At 39.1% G+C, this 14,369-nt stretch overlaps 1 protein-coding gene across 1 annotated transcript in view; it reads left to right on the forward strand.

The window, feature by feature from the left end:
• The window catches only part of ush2a (Usher syndrome 2A (autosomal recessive, mild)), a 228,389-nt gene that overhangs the window by 127,380 nt on the left and 86,640 nt on the right, over nt 1–14,369 (forward strand). The window contains exons 48-52 of the mRNA XM_085395310.1: nt 1,038–1,180; nt 8,718–9,316; nt 9,486–9,655; nt 9,751–9,917; nt 10,021–10,109. Of these exons, the coding sequence (XP_085251436.1) occupies nt 1,038–1,180; nt 8,718–9,316; nt 9,486–9,655; nt 9,751–9,917; nt 10,021–10,109 (1,168 nt within the window). The remainder of the gene's footprint in view (nt 1–1,037; nt 1,181–8,717; nt 9,317–9,485; nt 9,656–9,750; nt 9,918–10,020; nt 10,110–14,369) is intronic.

Genomic DNA, 14,369 nt, shown 5'->3' on the forward strand with positions numbered 1-14,369 from the left:
TAGAATAAAAAGAGGGAGAGAGGGTGTGCATCTGATATGTATTCATTACATGCTTCCTGACAACAAATTGCAATTTAATCCAAGAAGAGGAGGCTCTCATTCTGTGGTAATAAATAAATGACTAGCTACATGTATTATATATCAGACAGCCATGCCCTCCTCCTCCTCTGCTATGGAAATCTCATTGTTCTCTGATTTATTCATTCATTCATCCCTTCTATCCATCTGAAGCTAAATGGTCAACGGTCGCTCATTTATGACAATATTCTTTTACTTTGTCCTAGATTCCTTTGTATGATTATATGATGGGCCAGGTAAGGCATGGGAATAAGATAAAAGGCTATGGAAAAAACTGTACATAATGCATAGGCAGCCAGTGTTTAGGAACCCTATGAAATTTGGGCATTATTATAATGTTTTACTTAAAATATATTTGAATTTACACTTTGGAATCTATTTAAGAAACAAACCATTTTTTTTAAGTATAATGAAATTGTTTTTTTCAGAAACCTTTTGCTTTGACACCGGTAACTTTTCCCACTGAAGTATGAATTACATACTTTGTGACTATTCAGATCCTTTTTTTTTTCACTTCTCACATGCACATCTCTCTGGCCTTAAGTGTACGCTAAAAGGGATTTAATAACTACGTACAATGTTGACATGATTAACCTAAGGAACGTAAGAAGCTGTCCGGTGCTGAATCTCTCTGATGAAGCATTAAAGAGTAACATTTGGTCTAAGGTAGAAAGTATGGTGTTGCATATGTTTTTATTTAAAAAAAAATGGTAACTCCTGCAACAGTAAAGCTTTGCTAGTAATTCAGGAAATTTTCCAGATTGGTTTCTTCATCAGAAAATCTGAAAATGAAGTTTTGTAACATCAGATTTGTGTCCACTAAAACACAAGAGCATGCAAAGTGCAAGATCAGCATATTTAAATCTGCTGTCACTCTGTGACCACCAGGTAACAGAGCACATCACAGACCCAAATACATGTCCATGAATGAATTTGTGCTTGTGTCCATCCACTTCTAGGCTTTTGGAAAATGCAACAGACGCCTTTTCCTATTACTTAGAGGGCTTATCACCATACACGCCTTACCTGTTTAGAGTGGTGGTCTCGCATACACACGGGAAGACGGCAAGCCTCTGGACAACCCTTCGCACTGCAGAGGACAGTAAGTGGACATACTCACACACACTAGTGCCCAAAACATTTTACATAGATTTGTACAGACAGCTTCAATGCGCATAAACTATGCAAATATAATTTAAAAAAATAAATAAATGTTTCCAATAAATAACCATGAAAACAGTAATAATTTCTTTAAATAAACATGTTACGGGTCAGTGAAACTGCTGTACTGCTTTTTTGTAGGTTACCTATTGGTACTGGTTTCTGGTATTGTTTTGTTGTATTTCAAGGTGTATCTTGTGTCAAGTCCTTCCAAGTTGTGCGACTGACTGCGAAGTGGTTGGCAGTGATAGGCTTCTGCGGTCCACCTGTTTTGCTGTGTTAAAGTTAAACTCAAGGAGTCTGACAGATCATTAGATGATCATCTAAGCAATAGACTCATTAGACAATAAACATGTGGCTTCGGCTTAGTTCTCTTTTTTGCGACTCCCTCCAAGGTTTATTTTATAAAAGTATAAATGTTTTTTCAGTGGAGGTGTGAAATGAGAGGGAGAGAGAACAACTAAAGCTGCAGAAGGTGGTGAAAACACGGGCTCAAACAGCGCTGGGTGAAACACACAGACATGGGGAGTTTCACATACTGTAAGGTGTGTGTCTGTGTGTGAGTGACCTAGCCAGTGTCATTGTGGGCTAATTGCTGTAATAGAATCATATTAGCCACTGGAACAGCCTCCTCAGTGCAAAGTTATAAATTAATTAGTACCACGCTATTATCACATACATTATCATTAAGCAGGTGAGATTTGCATACATTGATACGCACACAAACACAAATGTGTACAAAACATGTATGTGTAGTGTACGTATACATACGCAGTGACACGAAGACAAGTGCAGTTACACATATACCATGACATACCATGCACGCACACACCTATTCATACACACACAACTGCAGCCATTTAGGATGCATTAAATTATGGCCCTGCGCTTTTCTCATTGCTATGCAGGATTGAATTCCCTCTAGCAAACACACACTCACATGCACTCACACACACACAGGGCTTTTGTTACACTTGTTTTTGTTGCACTCGTGTTTCTGTTTGTGTCTTGACTATTAATGCAAGAATGAAAACATTCTTAGTGTCTCTCTGTCTCACGCTGAGAACGTATGTGTCATGCACATGCATAAGTCCTTGGCCTTCTCATCGATAACAGACCTCCTGATGCTCAGTTACGACACTTCATGCAGAGATGCAACACAAGGCTTTGGGATGCTACCTAAACTGCACCCAGTTGCCACAAAGATCAGACAGATTTGTGTATTTATTTTGACAATAAGCATGTATGTAATGGAGCAATCTCTTTGCACTAATGATACCAGCCATTTATAAGCATTTATTCCTGTTCACGACTTTTGGTGTCATATTGGATTCAAGTAATTATTAATAAATAAATGTCACATTTGACATGAATTTTCAATTCTGCATCCTTTAAATGTAAAAATGTACATTTTTAAAATATTCATTAAAATTGTTTTACCATAATAATGAATACAGAATAGGTGTAAAAGTTCTTAATAAAAAAGGGATTTAAACCTATGATGGGAGCAAGCCACATTCAGGCAGATTGGATTTCCCTTACACTGATGTGTAATTTGTCACCGTAAACCATCTTCTTATCATCCTAGCAGGGAAAGAAAAGAGGGGCTACATTCTCTGCTTAATCTCGTCTCTCTCTCATACAAGAATAAATGACAACCTTTTGCATTTCATTTGGTGATGTAACGTATAGTAAGGCTAATAGTTTGAATTTTATATTTGTTGTCCTGCATTTGTGGAATTCATACACGCAGCGTTCATTCTGACATAAATCTCAAATCTGAACACAGCGACAGACATATATACATTCACTGAAAGTCACACACACATTCACACAGTCGCTCAAGTGACATATACTGTACATTTCATCTTAACACACTCAGTCATTCTTTATAGAGTGGTCCTTTGGGTTTATCCTTTTGAAGGAGATCATTCTAACCTGATCTCTATGTGCAAGTGTGAGCTGTAACCTTGTAAGTTTTTCACTTTGGCAGAACACTGTATATAATATAGCGTGTGTCGACACGAACCATTTTTAACACTATGGATATGATCTCACTTTATCCACATTTATATACTGTTACTTCTTTCTCTTACGTCTTAATTTCTGGGGTTTTTTCTGTCTTTTTCTTCTTCTGTTGTAATTCCTTTTCCTTTCTCCTTCTTTCTCTTTTTTTTACATTTTTTACAGAATTGTTTCACTTTTTGAGGGTGATCAAGGAAAAAATAGCATAAAAAAGGGGTGAAAAAGTAAAGAGAGGAAAAATAGAAAGAGAAGAAGGTAAAATGAGTAACTGAGGGGAAGAGTGAAGAAAGGAGAAGGCTAATGATAGAACAGAGAAAGAGAGAGAGACTCGTGCTTCCTCCTTTCCTTTTTATCATTCCATTAAAGTTTTATATCTATCTTTTTAATGTAATTTGGTCCCTATGAATTCCTGCTGCTGCAGAACAGACAGACGGCTCCTGTGAACATAAACTCTAGCTGTGTTGGACAGCTCCCTTTCCTCTGTCTACTCCCATGTTCACACCAGCTAAGTGATCTAAGAGTGTGTGTATGTGTGTGTGGGTGTCTGTGTGTGAGTGTGTTATAGAGCGTTATTGTGAGAGTATGACTAAAGAGCCATTTGAATAAAACGATCTTGACCAAGTAGTCTTAGAAATGAAAAGTGCACATGTGTGAACAAAAACATTAAACAACAATAGAGGTTTTTAAAAAAACATTTTTTTTTTTTTTTTACAAAGGTAAGTGTGATCAAAAAGTGAAATAAGAAGTGTAAAGCAGGAACCACAACAGGAGTAAGGTTAGGGTAAATGACAGAAAGCAAAAAATCATGTTACTTAATTATTCAGCGGCTACATTAATAAAATATTATCCTACCTTAATTCTCCTGTATTTTGGTCAGTTTGCATTTCCAAGAAATTCTGAAACAATGTTAGCACAATCCTGCTTTAAATTTTACATATCAAAAGATAACCAATGAATAAATACATGTTCACCACCTGAACTTGTATTTAGATATGCTTTTTGATTGGCTTTCTTTTACATATGGTGTCACAAACAGTAGGAATGCTTATGTAACAGAATTTCTATACTGAATGATTTCTCACCGATTTGAATAACTTGCCAACATAGTTTCACTTTACAGTTTGAAAAGCCAAATGTTGCTTTTCAGTTTGCCTACTCTCTGTATGAATTATGAGGATATACTAGAAGGTTACCTGAAATAAATTAATCACTCCCAGGATCTGAAAAATGTGGAAAATCACAAATGACTGATAAGTTAAAAGTATCATGATGCTTTTAGTAACTTAAAGGCTAATGTGCATCTCATATACTAGTGATGTTATGAGTACAAATCAAGCTTGTGACCTTGGTCATGTATTATCCTACTTCTCATAGCCTCTTCATTGAATTCTAAGGCAGAAATGACATTAAATAATCTGTGGAAAAAGTAAAGATATCAAATGCAGCATACTTTATTTCTTGTCACGTTTTGACACCATGTCGTAAGCATCTTGATAACAGTAAAGCTCAGCGTTTGTCCTCATTATGACTCCTAGGAGCCTCGATTCACCTTCAAAAGCCCAGTCACCCACATACACACATGCCCCCAAACACACACACACAAACACAAGCATGCATGGGACCCTGCGCAAGACTAAAAATAATACCCTTCCTCATCTCTTCACATGGATACACACAAATGTACACACTTAAATATACATGGACTGACCGTTAGCTGCACAGAAACACACATACATACACAAGAAGCAGCAGATCACCTACACACCCACAAGTAGACATGCATACACACACCCTCCTCCCTCCCTTTCTCCAAGCCCTTGTCAGTTGATTGTGTTATTACTATGCTAACCAAATCCTTATAAATGTGATTTAAGGCTTGGCGGCCCTGCACTCCTGTTTTAGCCTTCTGCTACTGTGTTTTACTGGAGAGAGGAGGAGTGATAGTGGGAGGTGTGGAGAAAGGTATGAGAGGGGGGAGGGGTGGGGGGCATAGGGAATGAAGAGATTAGAGGAAGGGTAGGATGAGAGATGGAAAGACAGAAGGGTGAGAGGGAGAGAGAATGAAGGATAAGGAGTCAGGGAACCAGAGAGGCAAGTATGCATTCCCTCAACGCTCGTTCCCTTTCTGTCCAGAGAGCTGTAAAGCGTCAGTAAAAAAGAAAAAATAAAATGGAAAAAAGCATCACATGCATCTTAAATGAAAATTTCAATTGAAAAACTTAACAGCCCTTCAAATTGCAGAATTTTACACGCGCCAGTAAAGCCTAAATAACACTCAACACTTAGAGGGAAAAGGGTGGTATGGAGGAGGGGAGGAGAGAGGGATTGAGGGAGGAATGGGGGTAACAACAGGGGTTATTTTGGTTAGTTGATAGGGATTGAATCAAGGTGACTGGATTGTGTTTTGTGGCGAGATTATTTGCAGTTTAGGAATTTCTATTTGTTTACCTTTAGGTGCATATTCAGTCCATGTTTTTAAGTGTCAGTTTTTTAAACAGACATCTTAAGGATAAAAAAAGAGGGCAACATTATATTTAAAAAGACAGAAAGATACAGATTGTCTAATTAGACATTCAACAAACAGGTAGGTTTACATCCCAACCCTCCGCAAAGACAATGCAAGCATGCAGCAAGGCACACATGCATACGCGTAGGCAGACAGAGAGACGGGCTCTTGGTTATTCGTGGGGTTCACTGGACCTTTGGTGGTAATTGAATCAGTGTGAGTGCTGAGTAGAGCTAGCATAAAAACCTGTTAACCCAAAAGGTCAACTCCCTGCATTGTTTATTTAGCAGGGGGACCAGAGAGAGAGAAGAAGCAAGAGAAAAAGAGAGAGACCTAGACACAAGGCATGAGTGGGGGGTCGAGAATGAAGAGAAAATGGGAGCGGTGGTAGAGAAGAGGGAGAGGGAGGGAGAACGGTCAGTGAAAGGAAGAGAGAAGAAGGAAACGGGACACAGACTGAGGGAGGGAGCATTTGTGATCTGTAAAAATCACCCAAGCTTTACATCACTGTTTTTATGCTGTTGTTTATTTGTGTGGGCGATAGAGTGTGTGTGTGTGTGTGTGTGTGTGTGTGTGTGTGTGTGTGTGTGTGTGTGTGTGTGTGTGTGTGTGTGTGTGTGTGTGTGTGTGTGTGTGTGAGAGAGGGAGAGATTTGCCATCTCAGTGCAGCTATGTTTTTACTTGTGATGGGCCTTTGTCTAACTTGTTTGTGTGTGTTCAAGATTTTAAGTCATTTATTCTCATTCCAAAACATGAGGTAGTGTGAGCGGAAACAAACCTAAGCAATGAGCAGGTGAGATAGCACTATAGTTGTTAATAACTAACAAGTAAATCCGTAATATGCATTATAAAATTTCGTGTGTAATGATATTGCGAAGTTGTGAAACTCACAAGGTCCAAATTCACTATCAAAAACATTTTAAGAAATTGTTGAACTCCTGAAAACGCTTCACCTGCTTCCTACACCTTGTAATAGTAGCAACCACGTCAAAATGTAATGCTAAATAGTACTTGATTTGTTCATGTACAAAAGAGATTACTGTCAGACTATTTAATACATGAGAAACAAAAATGAAGTCAAATGCAAGCAAGGTATGAAACGTGGTAGAGGGTATCTCTAATCTTACTTCCCATATTTTTATTCGTGGAGTAGCTTTGAGTGATTAAAAGTTCAAAATCATCCTTATTTATCTTGCGCTGGGCCATGGTGCAGACCTTCAGTTTATCCACTGTCTGAAACAAGATGTTTTAGTTCCAGGAGTCTGTTACTTTCAATAGGCTCCTTCTCACAGGAGGTTTGAACGGCAGGTGGGTGGGGCTGCTGGCTAACAGCTACAGCTATATGTCGGATATGGCCGTGTTAAGGATATCCCCTTTCACTGGCATCATACAGAGCCAAGAGTAGAAAAAAACAGTCCAAGAGCAAGACTTTAGAGCAGTCTGGTGTGTGAGCTTTTGCCTCACAGATAGTATTTGTGCATACGTTCACCTGAATAATAAGCACACTAAAATCATAATTGGTCAACTTTAAGATTTGCCTAAAAGACATTCAAAATCTTTTGAACTTTAGTAAGAAATAGGACATCCCAGTCCAGTTACTAGATGTTAGCTTGCATTTAACTCTGTGGGAAGCAAGGCCTCTCAGTTAGTGTGCACATACTGTACTTATACAGCTGTTATCTACATGACTACATGCATGCTGACATACACATATACATGCTTGCACACTTTATCTCTCATACAGTCATGCCTGCATACTCTTAGCCTCTCATCTTCATTCACTCTCCCTCTCTGTCTCTCCCTTACACACAAACATACACACCGCCATCTGGGAAAGCCGTTAGCGGTTAGCGGTAGCACTTAGCGACGCAGCACGCTCCCTCAGTCCGCTCAGTCACCTTGATCTGCTTGCCCTTCACACAGCACCATTACTGCTATACTGCATCGCAGTGGGTGTGGGCATGTGAGTGTGTGCGTTAAGGAGGACATGTCTATGTATATGGACATGCAAAGGTGCATGTCCATATACATACTGCCCTATAATGGACACACAAAGGTGTGTGTCCATTATAGGGCAGTACAGTGGGATATAAATGCCCAGTAAGGAGGGGGGAGGGGGCATTTCCTTCAAATGAGCTACCATAAAGTGAAGTGTCACTCTGAATATCTTCTGTACGTCTTGTATAGGTTCATGTGATGTGATCCGTGTTTGCCATTAGTCTACTGATGTGAACAGCTACCTGGATATTTTGAATATGATGATTTGGGGTCTTGGTGGCACTCACACTTAATGAGAATGACAGTGGACATAAATTTCCTGTCCTGTCCTGTCTCTATCACTCAGTTTGGTTCTCCTGACCTTATGTTTGGTGAATACTGCAAGATTTTCTTAATTAGATGGATGGATGGATGGATGGATGGATAGGGGATTCCCCTGCAAGTTTTGTCATTTCAGAAATGCTAGAACCCAGTTCTGATCATTACAAAGCAGTCTGTGTAAAAGTTGCTCAAGTCTTTACCCCTTGCCGTTCTAAGATTCTATTGCTTCATCCATGATGGTCAGTATAATTAATCAAATTTATCTTTTTACAACATTTATTGCTCATTGTTAAGCTAGAATGTTCCTTGCAGTCCAGTCTAGCCTAAATATCTCACTACTGAAAGATGCAGAATCAAATTTATTCAATCATAAGTACCACAAAATCTATAAATACAACCTTAGTTTGCTCTTGGGAGGAAATTGAGAGAGAAAGAGAATTTTCATGTTAATCCCTTGGATAGGGATGGCAAAATCACTCTTTGTCCTTCTGATGTCATTCTTGATGTTACTAGTCAAATAATTCTTTTGAAATCCCCCCTCCTTGCTTTTTTACAGTCTTTTAAAAGGTTTCTTGTCTTTTCTTTTCCACTCCATCTCTTATTATCATTATTTTTCCTCTTTCTGCAGGTCCAGGACCAGTAGACACCCCAACTGTATCAGGGCTTCAACCTCGTAGTGTATCAATTACCTGGGTTCCTCCCACACAACCAAATGGAATTATCACAAATTATACCCTTTATCTTTACCCCACCTCTGTCACTTCTTTACACTATAAACCCAGTTCATTCTCCAGCATCAGGTGGACTCCTAACCCAAGTCTGCTTCCCAGTACAAAGGGTGCATATCTAAACTCAGGTCATAACCCCAGACCATCATCCAGTCTAACCACCCACCAAGACTCGAGCCACATCGCCATCTTGAAACCTGGCATTGCAGATAACCAGAATGAATCCACTCATGTTGTTGATGTGAGCGAAGGCACCAGTACCTTCTCATTCCACCCCACTGAACCTGATATCACCAGTGTATCTGCCATCCTCTCGGTGTCAACACCACAGTATAGTGCAGTAAACTTTAATACTGAACATTTTATAGAAGATGGTCCATTCCATAGTGCCCCTTCTAGTGCAGCTTCAAGATCAACACCTCTTTCAGTCACTGTTCTAGGGAATACCACCAATTACACCTTCCTCAGTCTACTTCCCTACCAAGCCTACAGCTTCCAGGTACTACATTTTAGTTAATAAACTGCTTTATGGTGTTTTGCATGTAATAAATATGCTAGCTTAGCAGTTAAAAGTGCCAGATTTACAGATTAAAATTCTTGGTCTTACACTGATAACCTTGTAGTCATAACACGTTATGATGTTTTAAAATTTGCTTTCCAATGTCAAGGTGGAAGCGTGCACTAATGCAGGTTGTTCAGTGTCTGAGAGGTCTCAGCATATTCGCACCCTCCCAGCTCCGCCTGAAGGGGTTCCTGCACCTCATCTTTACTCAGATACACCCACATCTGTCCTCTTGTCGTGGGGTACAGCAGAGCAGAGTAATGGACCATTAGAACGGTAAGACAAAATGACATAAACTCTGAAACACTTATAAACTCTTTGCAAAAATACAATATGCATTATTTTTCAAATGTATCTTGTTCTGGCTCTAGGTGGGTGATTGAGCGCAGAGTTGCTGGGACCAAACAAGTCTCCACAGTGGGTCATCTTCTGCCTGATCCTTCGCCTCTTTCTTTCCTGGACTCTTCATCAGCTCTCAGTCCCTGGACTACTTACCAGTATCGACTTGTGCTCCATAATCAAGCGGGCAACACCACAGGTAAGGTTTTGATAACAAGCTTGAGTAAAAGTAAATTCAGTCTGCCCAAGAAGGGACTAGTGCTGCAGCTTTTAAATTGCACAAAAAATGTTTGTTGTTACAGGGCCCTGGGTCAGTATTACCACCAGACCTTCTCGACCCGCTGGCCTCAGTCCACCAAGGATTAAGGTCTTGGGACCAGCAACACTTCAGGTAAGGGCAACGTTTTTTTAAACTGGCTCCTCAGAGTTTCACCAAAATCTTGTGGCTCTGTTATGAGAGGACAGGAGCTCTGAAATATGGCCCGCAGCACACAGTTATTATCCAAATCAGGCATGGTGTTACTGATCCTGAATTACAATATCTCTTAATACATTCAGCTGATAGAAGGTGTCAGAATCATAGAATGTGCTTTTAGAATTTATAGTGTTTATGTTTCAAAGAAATAGTCAGCGTCATTGAGAAGCTCTTCAGTTACCCTATGTTTGACAGCGTGGAAAAGACAAAGCAATGTCACGCCGGTTCTTCCGTCTTTCCCTTTTCGGATTTAATGAGAAAGAAAAACATTCAACTCAAGGTCCCCTTCAGAAATGGGAGGGGCTCTGCCCCTGTCTGAGGATGCTTCCTTCCTGTCGGCCATTTTGAAGGAGGGACTAGAGTTAAATTCCACCACTGGCTAATCTCACATCAAGGCCTATCCATGAAAGCCACTGAAACAATATGGCATGCATGCCAATACAGACAGACGCACACACCCATGCACTCACAGACCTACACTAATGCTAACTGGAGAAAAATGCTAATGCCTGTCATCATTTCAGAACCACCCCTGTCATCTATGCAGCAGCACAGCTTTAGGGGTCACAGGTGCAAGAAGGAAAGCGTTCCTTCCTGGTTGTTGCTAATTGGACAGACAGACATGGGGCTTCCTGGTTACCAATTGACCTTGAAAACTAAAAGGAGGATTCTGAGCATCTTGATTCTTTTTTCATTCATTTTTTGTCAATTGCTTTCTACATTTCAATCTGCTACATGGAGAAGAGGCTACTGTAAACCATAACACATAAGGTTTCTCTTAATCAGTATCCTGGTTATGTTTTATTAAATTTGATTTTCTTTTTTTTGAAAGTGTTTGTTTTAAGTTGTGATTCTGTGGTCACGATCTACAAAATCTACAAAAGAAGGACTGAAAAAAGATACACTATAATGTTAGACATTATTCTCTCTCACTTCCAACTGTATCATAGGTCTCTCTCCCATTTAAATATACAAAAATACATATACAAAGGCACGCACATATGGAACGCCAGGACTGCCATAATGAATTAATTAAATACACCATTAAATAATTAATTAAATGTGGCAATAATTAATTAAAATTGGAATTAATTAATTAAATAAATAGTTATGACACATGTAATTAATTAATTATTGACACATTTAATTAATTATTTATGTATTTCACATTTTAATTAATTATTGACACATGTAATTAATTAATTATTGACACATTTAATTAATTATTTATGTATTTCACATTTTAATTAATTATTGACACATTTAATTAATTATTTAATGATATATTTATTTATTTCATTTTGGCAGTCCTGACGCCTGGCTCTCGTCATGAAATAATTTTATCTGTCAGCCTCACCCATCAAACTCAGGGGGCGGGGTTAACGCTGCCCATGCAGCTTCTCTAACATTTGATTGGTTGCCGTGCAAAGTAAGTCAAAACAGGTCGATCCTAGAAAATCGATTGCTTGTGTAGACTTGGGGCAGCCAGTTATCCCAGAATGCAGATCAAATCACAAGCAGCAATGGAATGGTGTAGTTTTAAAATACCCCGTTTTTCTGTCACCAGCTACACTTTTAACAGTGTTTTAGCCGCGAATGTCGCGACGTATGTCTGGTCAGGTTGTCAACATATGTTGACACATGTTTGCAAAAGTGCTCAGATGTTTTCAGAGATTTCACTAGCTCTGCTAACAGTTAGCATGCAGAGTGCACCGAGGGGGTTACGTTAACCGGTTTGTTTACATATTCCACTCTCCGTGTTCCACATGTTGCATTCGCAGATTCTCATTTTCACCGAACGATCGTCTCTTTCCGCCTGGTCTTGTGTCTCTGTGCTTCTGTAACATAAAGAACGAGCTGACATTTTTCTCACGAAACCAGCGATCAGCTCAACAGACCCTCAGTTTACCTGCATGCATCCTCCTCCTCATCTGTCAGCTGTTTAACACCTGCTGCTAATTCAAGAAACACGCCTAGTTACCTGGTGATAGTCACAGTTTAACTGGGCAGCCGGTGCTCGATATAACGCAATGTCAGCGCATTTTTCTGCACAAGATAAGTAAATATAGTGTTTTCCCCGAGCGCAGAGCTGCTGGAGCTCGTTTCCTTACAGAGCACTTTATAGGCGAACAGCTTTATCAGCGGCTGATGTCCAATCACCGGCACACAGCTTTCAAACCTCAGCTGAGTTTTAGCTCTCAGTGGTTAAACGCTGGACTTCATTCACTCAGGTTCTGTCTGTCGGGTCACGTTTACTTCGCTGTTTTATTTACAACTGAGCAAATCGGTTTGGCTGAGGTTAAAGTTACGTTTCATAACTGCATAGTTTCACAGACGTTTAATGGTTCACTGGCACATGTGTTAGACTGAACTATCATCTAAATATCATCTGTTTTTTAATAGTTATTCAACTGTATTCTAAGCACCAGCTGTCTGTTAGAATGTGATTTTTTCTCTCTCTCTGTTGGCAGAGGTATAAAAATGCGCAGGAAAATCTGACATGCATGGCGAACTTCACCGACGATATTTAGGGAGGAATAAACACACATCAAACATAAATGAACCATTTGTCTGTCTCCATAATTGAGAGAATTTTCTCTTCTTATGTCAACACTCTCTCTCTTTTTTTTTCTTTTTTTTTTCTTTTTCGGTCATGTTATGTTTACCTGTCAAAGGCTTGTTACAAACTATGAAACACATTGTGCAGACTTCTGGATGTTAGAAGAAAACTAATGCTGCTCATGAATGAGACTAAAGGCAGGAAGGTGTCCTTTAAAACTAAACATGTTAATAGGACCTCCCTGTTTATATCATAGTTTATGATATAGCACGTGTATTTCAGTAATAGCCTGCTGAGGCCACTATACGTGCTGGCCTCATATCAAATGTGAAGGCAGACTGAGTCTATGTTTGACGTTTTTTTATATCTAATCTTCCTTTTCAAACATTTAAACAGCAGCGAGTCTGCAGCTGAGGGAATACAAATTCAAATTGTCGGAACAGGTTTGCTCGTTTCTTGGATTCATTTGGTGATTTATTAAATGTATAACTGTTATTCTAATCTGCTGCTGAGTCTCTTACACTTTTCTTTATGCTGTATATTTTCACGTCTCTGGAATAGTTGGCAGTTAGATAGTCAGCTGGGAAACTTTGTGTTAACTCATGGAGCTGAGGATATCGTGGATATGCTGACCTCGCTGCGTGGTGTACAGAGCGAGGTCAGCATGATTAATATTCACAATAAAAATATTAGCCGAACATCATGAAGTCTGTATGTGTTTCATAGTGTCGAACAACCTTTGTACAGTTAAAGCCAGCAGTTACTACATGACGGAAACACCAACGTTATCTCTTTTATGTGTTTATACACAGGTCACGCTGATTACTGAACAAAAACCCAAAGATCAGATGTTAAACAGATTTATTTGCTCTCTCTCCTCCTTAAACATGTTTTTAATGTTAGTTATAATTCAGAATTGGCGACTGAAACACGTAGGACACATAAGAACATCAGGAAATAAAACATCGATAAATATAACCTCAGTAAAAGAAGTCAGCGGGGGTTACTACAGCTGTGTACCGGGGCCTGCGCTTTGTCGGTGGGATTGCTTGCGAGGCGAGCGGGTCTATCCCACGCTTTGCCGTGAGACTGGGCAGACATCTCCGAAATCATCGAAACACTTTTGCAAAGAGGCTGTATCTTGACAAACCGACCAGACACATGAAGATTAAACCACTACATTCTCGGCTAAAAAAATATTAAAACGGTATTTGGTAACACACAAACAGGGTTTTTCAAAGCTCAGTTCTGTTAGCTTCCACATGCCGGTTGTTGTGTGCTAGAAACAATGGCCACCAGGCCAAAGCAATGGTTTTGACTCGATCAGCGTTAACCCCGTTTGATGGGTGAGGCTGACAGATAAAATTATTTCATGATGAGAGCCAGGCGTCAGGACTGCCAAAATGAAATAAATAAATATATCATTAAATAATTAATTAAATGTGTCAATAATTAATGAAATGTGTCAATAATTAATTAAAATGTGAAATACATAAATAATTAATTAAATGTGTCAATAATTAATTAATTAAATGTGTCAATAATTAATTAAAATGTGAAATACATAAATAATTAATTAAATGTGTCAATAATTAATTAATTAAATGTGTCAATAA

The sequence above is a fragment of the Rhamphochromis longiceps genome, linkage group LG1, assembly GCF_057381845.1.
Source record: "Rhamphochromis longiceps isolate RC_006_pf linkage group LG1, R_longiceps_female_GT1.1, whole genome shotgun sequence".
NCBI classification, from domain to species: Eukaryota; Metazoa; Chordata; class Actinopteri; order Cichliformes; family Cichlidae; genus Rhamphochromis; species Rhamphochromis longiceps.